The 19,285-nt window shown below is 50.7% G+C and overlaps 1 protein-coding gene across 2 annotated transcripts in view; it reads left to right on the forward strand.

Annotated features, from left to right (window-relative positions):
• Positions 1-19,285, forward strand: part of UBE2H (ubiquitin conjugating enzyme E2 H) — a 44,849-nt gene that overhangs the window by 21,532 nt on the left and 4,032 nt on the right. Inside the window, exons 2-6 of one of the 2 annotated variants that reach the window (XM_084504663.1) lie at positions 5-81; positions 785-859; positions 11,487-11,526; positions 12,190-12,242; positions 15,386-15,514. In XM_084504663.1, coding sequence (XP_084360789.1) covers positions 5-81; positions 785-859; positions 11,487-11,526; positions 12,190-12,242; positions 15,386-15,514 — 374 coding nt within the window. Of the gene's footprint in view, positions 1-4; positions 82-784; positions 860-7,319; positions 9,442-11,486; positions 11,527-12,189; positions 12,243-15,385; positions 15,515-19,285 lie in introns of those variants that run through there. The other variant, XM_084504664.1, reaches the window with a different exon arrangement.

Raw genomic sequence — 19,285 nt, forward strand, 5'->3', positions numbered from 1 at the left:
TCAGTATCGAGAGCAAACACGAAGTCACGATCCTAGGAGGACTCAACGAATTTGTCGTGAAGTTTTACGGACCACAAGGAAGTAAGTACGCAACCCAGCCCTCCCTAAAGGCAAACTAATAATTCCTTGGGGGGGGAATAATGTAATTACACCTTCTTTTGGAGCCAAGGAAGGGATGAGCACATCCAACTGGGGGTAAAACCTCAAAGGGTGGCGGTCCAAGAGGTGTCAGCCCTCGAGAGGGCGAGAGGAAACGCAACCGTGGGCATTAACACGAGTCAACCACGATGATTGAAGCTGAGCAGAGCTGGATATTTGCTGCCTTTCCTGACCACCAAGCCCTCTGCTGGGGTCTTAAGCACTGCTCTGGTTGATCCTCAGCTCTTCTAGACCTGGCTCGTGAGCTTTGCGTCCCCACCATCTGAATTTTTTGTGGGCTTGGCCATTAGTAAGATGGCTTTTCTGGTGACGAGGTCACAAGTCAGGTCTCCGGCACGCCTTCATTTAGTGACATCTCTGAAGGCAAGTAGAAAATTCTGAGCTCTGCTTTGAATAAGGCTCCGGGGCCTTTGTGCAGAGGTTTTCTGCAGCATCAGTTAAATCAAGTACTTCTTGTGAGGCAGTAGAGGAAAAAAGCTTTTACTGTAGGAGGTTTGATGTGAAATCTTACCCCCTGCTGGGGCTAAGTATTCTTCCAGAGATGTGTTTTGCTTAATGCTGTAGTGCTATTTATTCTCTCCTGAGCTACCAAGTGTGTCTAATACCTGCGTTTCTTTCCTTGCAGCACCCTATGAAGGTGGAGTATGGAAAGTTAGAGTCGACCTTCCTGATAAATACCCTTTCAAATCCCCGTCTATAGGTAACCAATTCGCACTTTTTCACTCCAAATCTTGTTGCTCGTGCGGGGGAGGCGTCGCTGCTTGCAGCGCTGGTGCAGGTGAAGTTGCTCTTTAAGTCTGCAGAACATTTTTTACCATAGACTTCGAAGTAAACCGCTCAAGTGTTGAGTGGAGAGGAAGTTTGGGCTCCTGGCTGAAGGGCTAGGGGGTGGAAATCTGATTTCATTGCACGTTTGTGTACTGAAGAAGTCTTCCACGTGCTTTTTTTGATAAATCTGTTCATGGGTAAGGCGTGAGTGGGGTTGGAGATCTTCAGAGGTCCCTTCCAGCCTTGAGATAACGATGTAATGGTGGAGACTGCTTGTACAAAATGATGTGTGTAGTGTGGAGAGCAGAGGCTGCAGTGCACGATCATGATCTCGGGGTTCACCTAGCTGCTGGGACCTCTTGTCCAGGAGTGGATGGAAATAAAGGCAGGAGCTGAAGCCTTTGTTCACTTGGGGTAGGTGATGCATATGTGGAAGAACGTAAAAGCGAGGAGCCATCACCAGAGTAATTGTAGCTGGCTTGGCTGGTCGGGCTTGTTTCTATTTCTAGAGCAAATAGGAAGCTTGATAAAGAAAGGTTCTTAAAGCTGCATCCATCCTGCCTTTGTCCTCGAGTGGTGGTGATTTAACTCAGGTATCTTCTAGGACCAACCTTTTCTAGGACCAACCTTCCCCAGTCACTTGAGCTGTGAATAAAACAGCTGATATTGCTTGAAAAACTGGAGCAGGTACGTGAGGAGTCAACGTTTCCACTGTGGCTCCTGAAATAAGAGCTGGTGACTCGGTGACGCGGCGTTTCTCAGAAGGGTGTGCTCGTGGCTTCAGCCACCAGAGGACCCTGAAGAATGGAAAAAACCAGACTTGGGGAGAAAGATGTGGGAACTCGACTGTACGGGATGGACGAGATGGGTCCCTTCCAATATCAACATCCTGATTTGGAGCTGATAAGTGCTGGCTGCTCGCTTAAAATAGGCTGCTGAGCTACGGGTGCCATCTATTTAAAATCTCGGAGGAGTAAACCCTCTCGTTCTGAAAGCAAACTGTGCCTTCTGGGAAAGCAAGGCTGCTCTCACACCATCCTTTACCTTTCTTTTTCTGGTGAAACCTTAACTGAACCACAAGTGTGCACAGAGGAGCAGCGACGCGGTGTTGCTGCAGCTCTAACCAGTCCCTGCTTCGAGTCAGCTCTGAAATTGGCTGTGAACCTCCTAAAATGAAGCCTGAAGTCACAATCTGCGACTTGGTGCCGGTTACTTTCCCCTCTCCTCTCCTCGAGTGCCATGAAGAGGTGCAGATCAGGGCACTCTCACGTTGGCAGCCTTAAACGTGAGCTGGCTACGGATAATTCTCAGGGGAAAAAGGTTTTTGTTATTCCTTTATTTTTTTTTTCTCCTGATGTTCTCCCTGCGTGAATTTGAAACGAAGACCACTGGTTTAATGCAGAAAAGCCAACTTTCTTCCCAGTAACCTTATTCCAGACTCGTCAGACCCTCTGGCATGCTCCTGCTGTGCTGTGAGTCCCTGTTTATGCAGCTAAAAGCCCCTGCAGCTCGTGCTGAGCTCCCCAGGAGGCTGCCTCTTGCTCTAGGGGGTTGCCTTTCGGGCAGAACCTCGTGCAGCTTAGGTTTCGGGGTGAATAAACAATCGGTGCTGGATCAGGAGCTGATGGAGAGCTGCTGGGGAGCTCTAGGACCCGGGCAAGCTCCCAGCCAGCTGCAGGAAAAGGTTTGTTTTTCTTTGTCTGGTTCCCATTTCGGCTGCCCCAGCCCGGCTTATCGGGACATCCAGGGCCCAGCGACGTCTCGGCCCCTTCCTCTGGGCCGCTCCTGATTCGCGTTTCTCCAGGCACACTTGGTGTTCCCTGCTGGTTTTTGGGCGGTGCTGATAGCTTCAGGACGGGTCCTCAGCCCTGCTGAGTCCTGGGAGCAGCGCTGGGTGCAAAACAAGCTCAAAAATGAGACAAGAAAAAGCGAAACGAGATCTTTTTCTCTCCCTGGTCAGCTGGGACTCGTTCCAGGGGAGCGCGAGCGTCCCAACCCTCGGCCAGCTTCAGCTCTGCTTAGCTTGGGGTCAGAGTTACGGGGAGGAATTTGATGTGGGAGTCCCTGATCTGTAAAGAGGGGGGGAAGTGAAGGATTTCAGGGGTGGAAGAGCCCAGAAATGGGCTGAAAGGTTGCCCGGAGCATGCGTGTAGCTTGCTTGCAGCCCTTCTGTTCTCAGCAGCGCCCAGATCCCGCTGCTGCGGCGCCGTGCGGAGTTCACATCAGCTGTCTCAGTCCCTGGGATGGATAAAGCGTAGAATCCAGCACTTTTTCCTTTAATCAATGCTTTTGTGATGAAGCTTAAAGCAGAAACGCTGTCCTTGCGGCTCTCCTTGTTTCCTCCAGGTCTGCGGGCTAAAAAAAATTTTCTTTCAGTCTTGGAAATCCTTCATGCAGCCTTAAACACGGCGTTGGCTTTTTTGCAGCGAGTAACACGGTGGCTGGCAGCGTACCCGTGGGTTCCAGAGAGCTGCTTCTGAAAAAAAAATGAGTGCTAATAGTGGCTTTCTAACCTCTCCAAGTTGCTTTTATTCCCAGCGTGGCTCTGAGAGTGAGGTAGGTGAAAACTTAGCCCGGCGCAACTCGGTGTCCTTTGCCAAAGCGTGCCTGGCAAAGCTGAGCAGAAAAAGGGTTGAAAAGTGGATTCTGGGCGTGTGGTGGTGCAGAGCTGTTCTTAAACCCTCGAGGAGTGGTGCTCGTCCTCGCCTCCGAGGGTGCTTTGGTTTCTCCAGGAGTCTTTGTGCGGTGGCTCTGCTGCTGAATCTCAGCTCCCTTGTCCCATCCACAGCTCCCTTCTCGAATATCACCATCACAGAATGGTTTGGGGCGGACGGGACCTTAAAACCCAGCCAGTTCCACCCCCCCCTGCTGTGGGCAGGGATGCCACCCACTAGATGAAATTCCTCAGGGCCTCGTCCAACCTGGCCCTGAGCGCCCCCAGCTCCTCTGGGCAACCTGTGCCAGGGCCTCGCCTCCCTCTGAGTGCAGAATTGCCTCAAACCTCTGATCTAAATCTCCCCTTTTTTACCTTAAAACCGTTCTCCCTTGTCCTGTCATTGTCTGAACGAGCAAAAAGTTGCTCCTCATCTTTATCAGCCCCCTTTCAGCATTGAAAGGCCACGGTGAGGTCACCCCAGAGCCTTCTCTTCTCCAGGCTGAGCACCCCCAACTCTCTCAGCAGAGGGACTCCAGTCCCTGCAGCATCCTCGTGGCTTCCTCTGGACCCCCTCTAACAGCCCCACATCCTTCTGGTGCTGGGGGCTCCAAACCACGGACGCAGGACTCCAAATGGGGCCACACAAAGGGGGACAATCCCCTCCCTGCCCTGCTGCCACCCCTCTGGTGACACAGCCCAGGACACAGTTCCCCTTCTGGGCTGCAGGCACTCACTGCTGGCTCGTGTTGAGCTTTTTCTTCCCCCCAGAACCCCCAAATCCTTCTCCACGGGGCTGTTCTCCATCAGTTCTTCTCCCAATCTGTGCTCAAGTCTGGGATTTCCCCAGCCCAGCTGCAGCACCTTGCACTTGGCCTTGTTGAGCCTCATTTGTTTCACGTGGGGCTGCTTCTCCAGCCTGTCCAGGTCCCTCTGGATGCTCTTCCTTTTCGATATCGACTTCCCCACTCAGCTTGGTGCCATCTGAAGAATTCCTGAGGATGCCCTCGCTCTCCTCATCTGTGTCATCGATCAGGACAGAGCCCTGAGGGACACCTCTCGTCACCAGCCTCCACCTGGACACGGAGCCATCGACCACCACTCTGCGGGCAGCCTTCAAACCAACTCCTTACCCACTGACTGGCCCACCCGTCGAGCCATATCTCCAATTTGGAGACCAGGATGGCACGTGGGACCGTGTCAAAAGCTTTACAGAGGTCCAGGTAGACGGTATCACTCAGTTTTCCCTTGTTGACTGATGCAGTCACTCCACAAGAGGCCACCACGTTGATCAGGCATGATTTGCCCTTGGTGAAGCCACGCTGGCCGTCTTGGATCACCTCCTAAAACACGCGTGGCATTTATTTCCTCTCCTCCTCAGGCTGGTAATTATCACTGTGGTCTGTTAAACGATGCCACCCCAGGGACAGCGCTCTCCTGGCAGCGCAAATCAACCTTGGATCTGGGAAAAGAGCAGTCACAGCAAGAGTTTCCAGGGCTTCATCACAGCCTGCGGTGGCTTTCTGGTGTTTCTGGCACCACCTGGGCTTTGCTGCGTGGATTCCTGGTGACCTTGGTGCTGGGTGGCTGCTTCCAGCAAGAGAGGAAAGGGAAAAAGGCAGAAAAAAGGCAGGAAAAGGGAAATGTGCACACTAAAAGAACAGAAATGGAGCGAGGTGTGGGGCTACCGCGTTGGCTCGAAGCTCGAGTGCTCCTTTTGAGATTAACCCTGCTCGTGATCCTCAAATATCCAAGTCTTCAGGATTTAAAAAGGACTCGAGCAGCTCGTTGGAACAAAACCAAGCCCTGAAAGATGCCCAAAGCTAAGCCCTGAAAGATGCCCTGTTGCTTTCTGGAACCGCGTGCTCTTTCTCTTCATGCTTTTGTCACTTCACGTCAATATTCCCTGCTCTTACGAGGCCACGAAGTGCTCTTTTGCTGGATGTTTTCTTCCTTTTTATTTTTTTTTGCCTTCTAGACAATACCCTTTGAGCTGCTTCTGATTTCGGGAACCCTGCTGGCACTGCCTCGCTGCCGTCCCCTTCGGGATTCGGTATCTCCAGGGGAACTCGGTGCCCGGTCTGTTCCTGCCCTTTCAAAGGGGAGCTGGGAAGTACTCGAAGTGCTGTTTTCAGCTCCCGTATCACGAGAACACTTTGTGTAAACGCTGCATGTTTTTAATCTGCCCCTACGCCTGCCAAGAGCTGGAGATGAATGCGGTACCGGAGCCCCAGGAGGAAGTGCAGCCATGTCCTGCCCGAAAGGCTGAGACCAGGACAACAGACCCAGGAACGTGGGAGCCTGAGCTCTTACCTGGAAGCCTTTTGGCATTTTTTTTTTATTGCTAAAAACCTGCAGAAGCGTTAGGCCAGCACCGAGTCTCCGTTTTCCTTGATGATCAAACATCAGAGCTGCGAAGTTTGCGTGCGGAGGCCTCGATTTCTCCAACAACCCGCGTGCGTTCGTGCACAGCTCTCTTTTTTTTTTCCCTCCCGCCTCTGTCCCCGTTCTCTGCAGATACCTCACATTTGTATTTTGCCTCTCTTCGAGGCGTTTTTCCAAAGAAAATGGGAAAATCTCACGTGCACAGAACGTGCAGAGGGGCCTGATGTACGTGTGTGCCTGCAACGAGATCGTGGCAGCCAAGGTGGGAACGAAGCCCCTGAGCTCCAGCCAGGATTTGCCACATCTCTCCTGGCCTGTGTTTAATTCCTTTGAACCACAGCTGCTATTTTTACTCCCAGCTCCTCTCCGGATTGCTTTACGCTTTGCTCCTTAGAGTTTCAGGAGTCTCTTTTCACCGGTGACTGCTCCAAGCTTACTCTTCCTGCTGTGCATTGATCCTCGTGACCCGTGAGTGCTGTGAAAATCCTTTTTCTTCCCCAAACGCCGAGCTTCGTGCGTGGGGAAAGACGAGACACCCGAAGGTAATCTGTATCCCCGGCTCTGCTGCGGTCTGACACTCTCCAGCTCGGGAAGAGACAAAATTGGGGAGGTGTTTTCGAGTTTTCGAGCCTGGCTTGGCACGGATTCACCACCTTCTGTGCCAGGCTCTGGGCATCAGGTGACGGTGCACATAAGCAACGAAACAAATTGATATTGGGCAATTGCTTTGTTTTTTTTCCAGAGCTTGCAGCTCTCAGCCACGAGCTCCCCACCTGGTGCTGCTGCCTCTCCTCTCCGGGGAAGGGGCAGCTCAGTCCTTTTGGGCAGAGGTGACACCATTTCCCACCCCCGACGGCCGTATTTTTCTGTCCTGCTCTAATTTTTCCGTCCTGCTCTTCCCCTCCTCGAAGCTGCTGCCCAATTATTTATGGCATTGTTTTGAAAAGCCACGAAAAGCCGGGGGTGGTAACATAAACTGTCCTGCTGCTGCTGGCGAGCTGATGTTACGCAGCCCCTCGCACCCTGACGGATGCCTCGGCGGTCAGCACGCAGCCTTGCGCTTGCCTCGGTACCCTGAAAGAGCTCCTAACCCATGAATTTCATTAAAAAACATGAAATTCTTGTAATTCTCAGCGAGATCTCTGACCTGAGAGCGCTGGATAAGGTGTCCCAGTTGTCCCAGTGTCCCCACGCGGGGAGGGCTGGGGCAGCAGCCTTGCTCTCGTGCCCTCTCCTCCGTCTCCCACCAGGGTTTCTCAACCCGCGGCGCGTGGCGTGCTCGTGATCGGTTACACAAGCAGGCAGGCCCTGAAACGAGCACAGCGTGGGTTTTTTTTTGTTTTTTTTTTTTTTTAAAAAAAAAAAGTGCATGTTCTCTTGCCGGCGTTTGGGGGCAGGGAAGCACTGAGCAGTAAATTTAGCCTAATCTTATCTGGCTGTTTGGCCACGTTGCACAAGTGTTTGGAAGCGCGAGCGTTGGGAAGGCTTTTTCCCATGAGCGAGGTTGTCCTGGGGTTAAAAAATGGGAGGAAAAACGCTGCTCTTGACCTCGTTGTGATGTATTGAGACCCTTTGGCGTGCTGATCTCTGTGCACATCGTTCTGCCCCGTGCTTTGGGTGCTCACCCAAGCCACGTGGATGCGATGTGGTGTTTAAACTCCCTCCATCCTGTTTTGGAGAGCCTGTAACCACCTTCCCACCTCTTCCTTACCTTTCCAGGCTAGATAAGTCCCTGATATCACTGGCCATGCTCTGGCACATCCCTCTGAGCAGGTGGGATGTCCTTTTTTGCAGCTACCACCAGCATGGGTCCGCCCGTGGAGCTCTCCCCCTGCTCAGCAAGGGGGCTGGGATGCACTCCTTGCTCGTTTTTCCCCCTCATTTTCCTCCAGGTGTGCTTCAGCACGGCTTGAAAGAGCACAAAAAGCATCTTTTGGGGATCTCTCACACAACTGCCCAGCTCGTCTGGCTGTACTTTGAGCTCGGAGAAGCAGTGGGTGCTTTTTGAGGTGCTTCTCGTTGGCTGGTGCCCAGCGCCTGACCTGGAGAAGCACCCATGGGTGCAGAAACCCTTCTGGTGCCATGGACCAGCACCCGTAGCAAGAGCAGGGAGGCGATCTCCAGGCCCGATCCCTCTTCTCTCCAAGTTTTCAGGTGAAAACAGAGCCATCTATTTACCCAAATCGACGAGGGATGTGCTAAGGTAGGAGCCTGAATTAATTACGGTCCAGCCACGCAGGCGTAATGCTAGGGGGAGTGATGAGGATGGAATTGCCCCTCGCAGGAGCTTTCTGCCTGCAGGACAAAGACAGGACAAAGCTGCTCCGTGTGCCCTCGGTGTTCCCAGCTCACCAGAGCTCTCAGGATTTGCCTCTTGGAGGAGAAGCTCTTGGAGCAGAGCTCGCTGGCACGGCAGCTATCCAGAACGTTTTGGGTCTGGCAGCGCTTCCCAGCCCGATCCTGAGAGCTTCAGGCTGGAATTATTCAGGAGATCCTTCAACACCAACACAAATCTGAAATTCCTTCTGTGTTTCCCTTGTGCTCAGCACCTCTTTGACCTCCCTGTGGCTCAGCACCGGGCTTTTTGGGCTCATCCTGGCTGCTTCAGGAGCTTGCAAGGAGAACTTCACCTGGAGCAGAGCCCAACCCCACAACTGGGTTCTTCCAGCAGTGGAAGAGAGGTCCCTTTCTGGTGTGCAACTCCTTTCTGGGTGTATTTTTTTTCTGTTTTCACCCAAAGCTTGCTGTCAGCACAGGTTTCCTGCAGTCCTGCTTTACCTCGAGAGGCTCTCCTGGATCGTGGTGTCTCCATACGGAAAATGTGAGCTGTGGTTGCTCTGCTGGAACTCCACCTAAATGTTGGGTTTTCCAGGGAATTGCTGCTCAGTGAGTGTTAAAATGTTTAGTGAAGTGTCCACAGGCAGTCCCAACACACAGAACGACGACTGCACAGGCTGGGGGCTCAGCTTCATGCTCCTGGCCGTGATGGGAACCCAAAATCAAAGGTTTGGGACCTCCCTAGGATCCTCGCTGCTTCCCTGACGTTCTGCGTGGTAATTTAATTGGTTAATTTAATCAGTTAATCAGTTGTATTCGGTGCTGTGGCAGTGAACCTGTGTTTCTGCTGGCATGGAAGGCTTTTTTCCACTCCTGGCTCCCTCTGCAAACTGGACACTCCTGCTTTTGTAGAAATACAGAGAAAGGCGGCGTTATCAGAGCAAGGTTAGTGCTTTGTCACTGCGGGTGACTTTCAAATGAGGAGGAGAGGACAGATCGGGTCAGAAAAAGGAGAAATACGACCAAAGCTGTCGTATTTATACGACATAATACGACCAAAGAGGATATTCGTGCTCTGCCTTGGACAGCGGCTGTTCAACATGGAAAACTCGAGACCAAAGGCACTGAAAGAAGGGATTGGCTTCGGGTGGATGCGAAGATGATGGAGAAAGAAGTGGAAATCTCCAGGGCAGGAGCAGGTAGCTCTGTGGATGTGGTGTCTGCTTTAAACACCGAGGTGTGGACGCGGTCTGCCAAACCTGCAGGTGTCCAGGCGGCACAGCTCGGTGCAACCCGGGAGAATTTCCTGCAAAGTAGCTGAGAAAAAGAGAAAAGCCAAAGCAGAGAAGGCAGAGGGATGCCTGCCTCCAGCTGGTCTCCGGCCCAGAAAGCAGAAGAGGCAGCATTTAACTCAGCAGCTCTGCACGTTGCTGCTCTGTTCTGGCTGCCTCCTGCCTTCTCCTGTCCTCCCTTTGCTGCTTTTTCAGAAACTTCTCCTTTTTTTTTCCCAACTTTCAAGAGAGGCAGGATTTAGATCTGAGCTCAGTGCTCGCCGCATCCCTCCAGTGCCTGCCATAAAGGATCCGTGACCTGCCTTAAACCCAGGGGAGCTACCACAGTGTAAATATTTGATGGAGCTACAGCCTCCCTCCTTCATTCTGCTTCAGTTTTCCAAGCTAAATCACGGCAAGGTTTCCCTGCAAGACACTTGTTAGCACGGGCTTGCTTCTGCAGCTCTTGCTCTTCCTTCCCGAGATCGTTCTGGTTCCGGGCATGGTTTCAGTCTTGGGTTGTATTTAGGCAAAATCCCGAGCGGTACGAGGAAACACGGGATTATATTTGTGTCACAATACGTGGAAAGAAAAGGAGCTGACTCCATATGGCAGCTCTTACCCAGATGGGAACCAAGCTGCCACTCAAACTGAGCTCACTCCTGCTTCGGGCAGAGCTGCATCGGGGCTGCGAGGTATTTCTGCACCTCCATGGCCTGCTCAGAAGAGAAAATGGTGTTTTCTTTGGAAATTGATTGAGTCAATACTCCAGATTTACATTTTTTTTCCTGTTTTTGTAAGCACACCTTTATCAGGAGTGGTTGCTGTTAGCTGCAGATTTCTGTAGGTTCCCACCTGGGCTTTGTAGGGCTTTGTAGAGGATGGGATGGTGATCAGGCAAAGGAAGCAAGGCTTTATTTTACCTTCTGGGAAGAAGAAAAAGACAGCAAGGTAAGGTCTGGAAACCTCTTAAAGTGCTGCAGAAACAGGGGCTGCAGCAGCTTTTCTGCCAAGCAGAAGTGTGGAGGGACCCAAGCAGCATCTGGGACACTCGATCCATTTTCCAGCGAAGTAACTGGAAAACCCAGATCTGTTTCCTTCACCCCCTCGTGCGGTGGGGACAGGTCCCTCACCAGGGGTTTTGGTTCCCCCCTACTGAAAGGGAAGAGTTTGGGAGCCGGATTTTGCATCCCTGAATCTGCTGAACTTGTTTTTTGGGGTCAATGTGCTTTACTTCTATACTACCTACAGTGCCGAGCGTGGCGTGTTATAATCCCTTTATAGTACTGCTTTATAAGCTCTGTTTGTGGGAGAAGAGTGTTTTTTGGGGCTCCATCTGTCTTTAACTCAATGTTGAGGGACGTAGCTGGAAAATGTGGCTTTGCATCTGGTAGCAGCAGCCAGAGGTGTCCCTAAAATATGAGACCTCTTTTACCATGGTGCTGTAACTCTTGAACCATGGGGTTTTTGCCAAAAAAATAACCTTGTGTCTGCAGCAGTCTCTGCTCCTGAATGGCTTACAAACGTAGATTAATGTTGTAACTTCGAGTTACAGAAAAACTTTTAAGAAATATTTTTAAAAATAGACAAAAACTTAAACTAGGGCTTAAAATCTGTGCCTGCCGTGTATTGAAATGATCCCTGCAGCTTAGAAATCACTGAGATGTGAGGTTAATTGTGCTGATGGGCAGATCTCCTCGGTCTCACGCTGGACCCACAGCCTTTGTGGTCCTGCTGAGCTGCGAGTGGGATTTTTTTTTTTGAATTTCAAGGGAAAGGCTGAGGACCCCAGGGTCAAGCTGCTGCCTGAGTGTTTTAAAGGTTACGTGGCTATAAATAGCAAAGCTGGGTTTTTCTGTGAAAATAGAAAGCCGAGCCCTTGTTCAGTAAATTCTAGACTTCTCTTGGTTTTTAAAAAAAATAAATAATCTTTGGCTGTTTTCTGCTATTTACCAGTGTCTCCTTTTTTGCAGGATTCATGAATAAAATTTTCCATCCTAACATCGATGAAGCGTAAGTAAATCCCGTGCGCCTGCGTGGTTTTCCTGAGGATCTTATTGAACTGTAGCTGTGTCCTGGCTCTGTAAGAACATGCCAAAAAGTTAAATAACGCTTTGATTTAATCTAGCAGTCCAAAGGATGTCTTCTGAAGTCCACTTCCAGGAGTGGGTAAGGCAGGGGAGATACGTGCTGCAGGCTCTCAGATGGGGTCTTTGCACTGTAACGTGCCTCACTTGCACAAAATTTGGAGCTGTAAGACCCCTTCTCCTTGGCATCATGCTGGCTTTCTTGCAAGAGGGAATGGTTCTGGCTTGGCCACAGCTCCCTCTTCAGCTGAAGCCCACGTTCTTGATAAAATGCTTTCTGGTAGAAATCAGTTTAGCCACGATTTTTAATTTCAGGTGTAAGGGGAGCCTCCTACGCCTCAGTCTCTCCAGTAGGTCCCCGTATGGGCCAGATAATTTAGTAATGGCTCCAATTTGCTTCCCTTTGTGCAGAGTACAAAGATTTGTGTAGTTAAAGGCTGCTCCCCTCTTAACCACGGGACTGGAGTAAATCAGCACTTATCTGGAACAGCGGGGAGAAGGCAGGGCCGTGGAAGGGGGTAGATTGTTAAATCCCCAGGGTGTTTCTGAGTGTGGCTGTGTTTAATTCCATCTTTCCCATGTGTTTCAGGTCAGGAACCGTATGTCTAGATGTAATCAATCAAACTTGGACGGCTCTCTACGGTGAGTTTTGGTATTCCCCCGAAAATCACACGAGCATCCGTATTTGGTGGGTTAACGCACCACAGACGACCTTAGGCTGAGTCCTTTGAGTTAAATTTTAGTCTTCTCACTGAGCCAACATCGCGTGAAAATAAGATTTTCATGCAAAACCACTTTTGTGACCTGCCTTTATGCCACTTCTGCAGAAGGTGACAGCAAAAACTGTTTCTCGTGGCAGCACCGCCTCAGTGCAGGTTAGGAGGGGTTCGTGTATCTAATAACTGCACTGCTGGCTGCAGAAGGTTTGGGGTTTCCTCTTGTTCCTGGCTGTAACTCTCCTTTGCAGGGCTATAACAAGGTCAACTGATAGTTGAAGATCCATTAAAACAGCATTTAGGGAAGGCTGAAGTTGTTAAAAAGGAATACGTTTGAGGGAAAAAAAAGGAATATGGTTGAGAATCTAGTCTAGGTTGGCTGTGCTCTAAAAATCTAAAAAAAATATAAATTTCTTCAGGTGTTCCAATCCTGTGCTATGGGAAAGTATTCAAGGGAACCTACACATCAAATCCTTCGCGTTTTCCCTTGAAAGCCCAAATTTACCCCTGTAAGCTGGAGTTTTCGAGCAGTTGAGCCACTTCACCTTCCTCACGAGCACAGTTTGGGAGGGAAGATTGGGCTTGGCCAACGCTGGCTGGGAAATTGCTGTAGCAGCTTGTTGATCCTGACTCCGAACCCAAATGCCTCGAGCTTTCCTGGTGTGGCTGCGTGCTCCACGTGGAGAGGTTTCCTAACGAGTGCTGCTGTATTTCTGTCACTGCTGTTGCTCAAAAAGGTAGAATAAGATACCAAGATATTTCCTTTGCTTCTGATGTATTAATATCAGCAAGCTTGCAGAGAATCTCCCGTATTTTTCCGTGTGAGCTCGATGTGAGGAAACTTGAAAGTATCAGGTGAGGATTTGGTACAGAGCACCTGGTGAAATCTGGCATTACAAGGTGAAAGTTGGCCTTACAAAGTGCATTTTCTGACGGTCCTCTCGTTGCAGACTCCCCTTGCTTTGCTGTAGGATGCCTCGAAGCTTGCAGAGAGGGTGGAAAAGGGGGAAATATTTCCCCAGTGCTTCTCAGCACAGCTGTGTTGTTGGGAGCGTCACCCCTCAGAGCACTCCTGTGCTGGCAGAGGAGCTGGGTCAGAGAATTCAAGGAGGAATTAAAGTGGAAGAGCCCCAGAACAGCTACTGATAAATTCACGAGGACCTCAGGGCATTAGGGAACGACCTTTTTGTTCCCTAATGAAGTAGCAGGTCCTTGGTGCTGTTGGCAGGCTCCCTGCTCACATCCAAGCAATCCTCGTTCAACTAACGCTGCTTTTAGTGATCGGAAAGAAGGGGGACATCCCTCAGGTCTTAAAAACAATAATAAAAAAAATCCCTGCAGTGTGTTCAGCGAGTCACGGTGGTTTTTAGGGCTCTGCTGAGCAGCCACTGGAGTTCAGGTGTCCAGTGGCTATAAAGGGAAGCTTGATCTAAGCCTGCTCGTGGGGAGATTGGATCCAAGAGCAGGTGGCACCGCGAGCTGGAGTTAACTTCTTGCTGATATGTCTGAACCCAAGCCCTAGGATGGTGAAATTTGGTTTTCCAAGGACAGGCAGCTCCCAAGGCTGTGGCAGAAAGCATTCCTGCAGCGTGCTGTCACTGTTTTTGTGGTCCCTTTTTGGACTCAGATCCCTCTTCCAGTTGCTGCTGTGCCTCATCCTAGGACTGGTTGGTGGCTCTGAGTGCTCAGCGTGCCACCAGTGGCAAATTTGGTCGAGGCTCTCACCCTGGGTGTGCCCTCCAGGGCTTTGTCACCGTCCTCTGCTGGTGGAAGGGGCAGCAGCATCTAATACTAGAAAGATTTTAGGGCAAAATCACCACATTTCTTAGTGGTGCCCCTGCAAAGCAGAGACCAGCTGGTTGTGACCCGTAGCGATCGGTGACACCTTGATGCAAGAGGAAAGGACTGACAATACCTGGAGTCTCCCTGGCTTTAGGTAGGATCAAATCCATTCAGAAAGCACCCGTTTATAGATCCACAGGGGATGTAAGCTTTGGGCAGCAGCAGGGACCTGCTGCATGGTTTTTTTTTGGAGGCTGCATCTTCGGTGGTGAGGCTGGAGCCTGGTTTTATGTGGCTGCAGCCCGGATCTGTTGGCACAGGGGAGCTGTAGGAGCTCTGCCCACCCAAAACTCCGAGGTACCAACCCTCTAGAAGGGGCAGGTGATGCTCATCCACGGGCAGGAATACTCTGATAAAAGACACGGAGAATATTAAAAACAGAGTAATTAAAAAACAAACACGGCTCTGCCTCTACCAGCAGCTCAACCCCCCTGGGGAAAGCGAAACGTGGCACGCAGCCCTCCTAACCCTGATTAATCTCTGCTCTGCGGGGGTCACACAGCCCTTTTGAAGCCCCTGAGGAGGAGGGGTGATGCAGGGCTGTGGCTGAACACCCCCACTGGTTGTTTTAGGGACGTGGGAAGAGGGCTTCGTGCCTCCACAGCTACTCACCAGCACCAGGAGACGTTTGATGGTGGGGATTTACTGACAGATGCCCACTGGCACTGCGCTGTTCCTGGGATCTCTCTGCATCCTGTGAAGTGGTTTGGGATTGCAGGGGGGGCTCGTTGCTTGCTCTTTCCCTTAATGCAGTCGTCAGCTAAGGCCCTGTAGGTGTTCTGTGCTCGAGGTGAGTCCGTTTAGTCATGGAGCACGAGATCTGTGTAACGATGCTTACAGAGGGAGGCAGAAGTGGGAGAACTCAGCGAGGTGGGATGCAGGAATTGTGCTGGTTTTGTTCTTTCTCTCTTTTTTTTTTAAGCCAGGGCTGAGCATGCTTCCACTGATGCTCCAGACAGCTCACCTTCCACTTCTTTAACCCCCAGATTTCTGTGTCTACGTTGTAGGGATGTTGAGTACTTGAAATTAGCTGAAGAGCTGCAGCCACATCCCTCTTACAAGCCCCGTGTGCTCCTTCCCCGCTGCCCTTCTCTTTATTTAACCTCGTGCCCAGGTTTTCAGCCTCTTTGCCCAGCTTTGTGCTGCTGTTTCGGTGTCAGTGCCTGCAGGATGATGAATCCACCTCACTCTGGCCCCGTGGATGTGAACGATGCCCTTCTCTTGCAGATCTCACCAATATATTTGAATCGTTCCTGCCCCAGCTGCTGGCCTATCCTAACCCCATAGATCCTCTAAATGGTGACGCTGCAGCCATGTACCTCCACCGACCAGAAGAGTACAAACAGAAAATTAAAGGTAAGGGCACGAATAACACGCTGAGTTTATTAATAACAACGTTTATAACAGGTTTGTGCCCGTTCCTTCCCATCACAGCAGCCCCGTTCGTTTTAAAGGAAAGTAGCCAGAAATACAGGGTGGGTGATTTGATACTGCTTGAAGATGGTATGTGTGGTGTGGGCAGTGTGTGGGCAGGGTTTTAGCTCGTTAGCAGATCCTAAGCAGGGAGGTAAGCATAGTAGGTTAGGGTTCAGTGTTGTTTTTTGGAGATTTGGGGGAAAAAAAATAGGAAGAAAAGGTATTTCCCTGAAGAAAGGGACAAGGAAAAGTGCTCAGATGGAAATATCCTGTTCCCAATCACTGAATAAAAGTGCTTGTTAGCAGTTCTGGGGAAATGTGGCAGAGCAGGAGTCAAAGAATCAATGATATCACTGCAGAAAGCCCTTCTGTGGGGTGACAGAGCAGAGGAATTGTCAGTAAATGCCAAGTAATCCTTCGCTGGTGCTGCCTGCTCCAGCCGAGGCTTATTAGGGCTCTGCCCTGCTCAGGGAGTGCCACTTAAGAAAGCTGCAGGCCAATTAGTGATGGCTTGAAGAGTGTGACAGGGCTAGATGGTCTTGAGGATGCCTCTGATGATGAAAAAGGGAAAGAATTAGAGTTTAATTTTGAGGGCTGAGTGGGGCTCGGGGTTTGGACGTGTCAAAGGGACCTTCAAAGAGGAAAGGAGTGACTTCTCCTGGGGTCACCGGGAGCAGGATGTGGTCACGGGCTTCCAACTCAGCTCGGAAAGCCCAGGCTAAGCATTAACAGTGGCTGGGGAGGATGGGTGAGCCCTGGGAGAGCCTGTGAGGGTGCTGCTGTGTCTGCCTGTGGAAGGAAAATGAAACCAGTCAAAAATAAAGAGCCAGTAGCTCCTGGGGACCAGGGAATGGTCCCAGGAAGGGCTATTATGGATGAAACTGAGGATAGAAAGACTAATTCTGGCAAGCTGAGACCCAAACTGAATTAGTTTTGCATCTGAAACCTGAGAAATGAGAGAAAATAAGAACACAGGTGCTTGGCCTTCCCCTGAATCAGCTGCACGTAGGCAAGAGAGGAGGAAATGAGCCAGTGGCAAAAGCTGTTGGCTTTTTATCCCTCGATCCAGTGATCACAATCAGTGTTTCAATCTGGAAGTTGGTAATTTGCAGCCTTTGGTCTTCAGATTTGACCAAATTCTTCGGATTTGGTCTTTAGCTCAGTTTTGAATAGAGATCATGGCCAAGTTTTGGGTTTTTTTTTTTTTTTTGGTCCCTGAATAACCAGGAGACTTTGTTTGCCTGGGGGAGCCCAGCCAGCGGGGTGTGAAGGGCCTGCTCGGCCAGGAGAGCATCCTCCAGCAGCACAATTTAATAGTCCTTGGGTGTGAGATGGGGCAACAGAGCCCCATCAGAGCCCCAACAGAGCATTGCAACATCCCTCCCGTGTCCCGAGAGCGTGGGCACACCAGCGAGATGTGGGATTTGGTGGAGGAGCCCTTTCATCAGGGCTGCCACGTCACGCCGGAGCGGTTAAACCTCGAGTTGTTTTTGTTCTGATGCAAAATGACCCTTCATCAACTGCGGGGTGTTTTTTTTTTGAGGGTGGGACTCCAAATGAGGTGAAGCCAAGCTGTGATTTAAGTGCTGAGTTATTCAGCACGCTTTGCTCGACTCCTCTGGCAGCTGCGTGACAAGATCATAGGAGCTACCCTGCAGAGCTGGCCTGTTCGGGATCCTCAAGTCCATTGCCTTTTTTCTTTTTCATACAAACAAGCTTCAGGCAAAGTGGTTTGTCCCAGGAAATCTCCAGGGTCAGCGTGAGGGATGTTTTAGGTGCCCTCTGTGCTTTAATGAACCAGGGGGGAAAATATCCAGCATTTTTCCAGCACCCTGGTAAAAACGATCGGACTGATGGCAGCCAGCAGCAGGTGCTGCAAGGAACATCCTACAGGAGGCTAAATAGGGCAGTCTGCTCCCTCCTCTCCGTCCCAAAAGAAAGACACAGCCCGTGAAGATGATCAGGAAGGAGTTTGAAGGAGTTGAAACACATCTCGTGGTCCGTGCACCCAAGAGCCCTGCCTCTGCTGTCTCTTCCTAGGCTTGCGTGACAAGCAGAGGAGAGCTAAATGTTGCTGCTCCTTATTGTCGTGTTCTTAAAAATAGCCCTGGACATGTAAAAAGCGAGGCAATGGATTGTAACAGCTCTGCTCTGGGAAGCTTGGGATTGCAGATGCATAATTTATTGCTGCTTTTCTTCATTTTTTAGCGATGAGCGCATGGAGCAGTAGCGAAGAGACAGGCGTAGACTTAGAGAGGTTGCACAAGGTTTGGAGCCGCCGTGATCCTTGGCGTGAGCCCTAAACAGATCAGGATTTATTGTGGGAGGTGTAAATATTTGATATTGCTGATACAGAGCTGGAAAACGGGATGCTTAGCCTGAGAGCCTTTACGTTGATCAAGCAGTGAATGGACACAGAACCACATCCTCCTCTTTTTTTTGACAGTCCTCATCAGGGTGCCTTGTCTTATGGCTGGGGTGGGCTCCAGACAGGTAAAAATGGCTCAGGATTAGCTTCTGTTGAGCTGGTAACCCCCTCGTGTCTTCCTTTTGCCTTCTCTTTGGTAGATCTAGCACGAAAGCTGCTTCGGGGAGGGCAGGGTGGTGAGCAGCAGCAGTCAAAGGGCGCTGAGGGCAGGTTGGATGTTGGTGCTGGGAGCAGCTCTCCCGTCCTGCCTGGTGGCTGTGAGGTTCCAGCGTGGCTGTGCTGGTGTTTTGAAGAGCTCACAGGCGTGCCCCAGCCACAGGGCATAACCACAGCTCCTTCTTCTTGCCCCAGGGTTTCAAAACAGATGGATCCGAGTGGAATTTCCCCGGTAGGGACGGGTGCATCAAGGCTTTTCTTTAGGGATTTGAAGGGGAAGATTGTTTCTCAGTATTATTTAGGTGTTTCCGTGTCCTTCCCTTAATATCTTCCCTTAATAGACTGAAGATCCAAGTTCAGTACAGCGTTCAGCACAAAAGCTCCCTGGAAGCTTGACCTCTCTCAGGATAAACCTCCAGAAAGGCCCAGCCCAGGGGCCTGGTCGTTTTCCTGGGCAGAAGATGGCATTTTACATTTGACATGCTTTTAAGTCGCGTTTTATCTGAAACAACTTAGGTTCAGGCAGTTTCCTACAGCAAGAATTGGTGGCTTCTGTGTCTAAATCATCAGCAGCTGGAGAAAACTCAAAGCAGGCAGTGAAGGAGCACTTCTGGCCCCTGTCCTGCCATCCTAGGTGGGTTTGGAGTAAGTGTAGAGTGAATCTGATCCTGAAGTTCCCAGGAAAAGGTCATTTTTGTCATCCAGGACATCCCAAGTCTTGCAGGAAAGGAACTTTGGTTCCTTTTGGATTGGGCAAGAAATAATGGCTTGTCTGGGAGATCAGTTCCTGGAAAGCTGCAGGGAGTGGCTGCTACAGGGACGTGTCCTGTTGGCACCATCCCATCTCCTTATCTCAGCTCGGCGTCTGCTGCCCACCCACCCATGTAAATCTTCTGAGGGCAGGATGCTTTTTTTATTTTGCATCCCTCTTTCAGTCACTTCCTCTCGTCTTTAGATGCAATTAGTTCTGCTGCTTCGTTTTCTTTCACCTTGCAGCGTCCATCTCTTTGGGCAGATGGCTCCTGCCCCAGACTCTGCGGCCCCTGGTCTCTGCTACAGGTAGGAGATGCGATCAGGCAGGGCCTAAGCACCATCATCACAGTCCAGCACCTCCTGAGAAGGGGATT

The sequence above is a fragment of the Aythya ferina genome (assembly GCF_964211825.1).
Source record: "Aythya ferina genome assembly, chromosome: 1".
In the NCBI taxonomy this organism is placed as follows: Eukaryota; Metazoa; Chordata; class Aves; order Anseriformes; family Anatidae; genus Aythya; species Aythya ferina.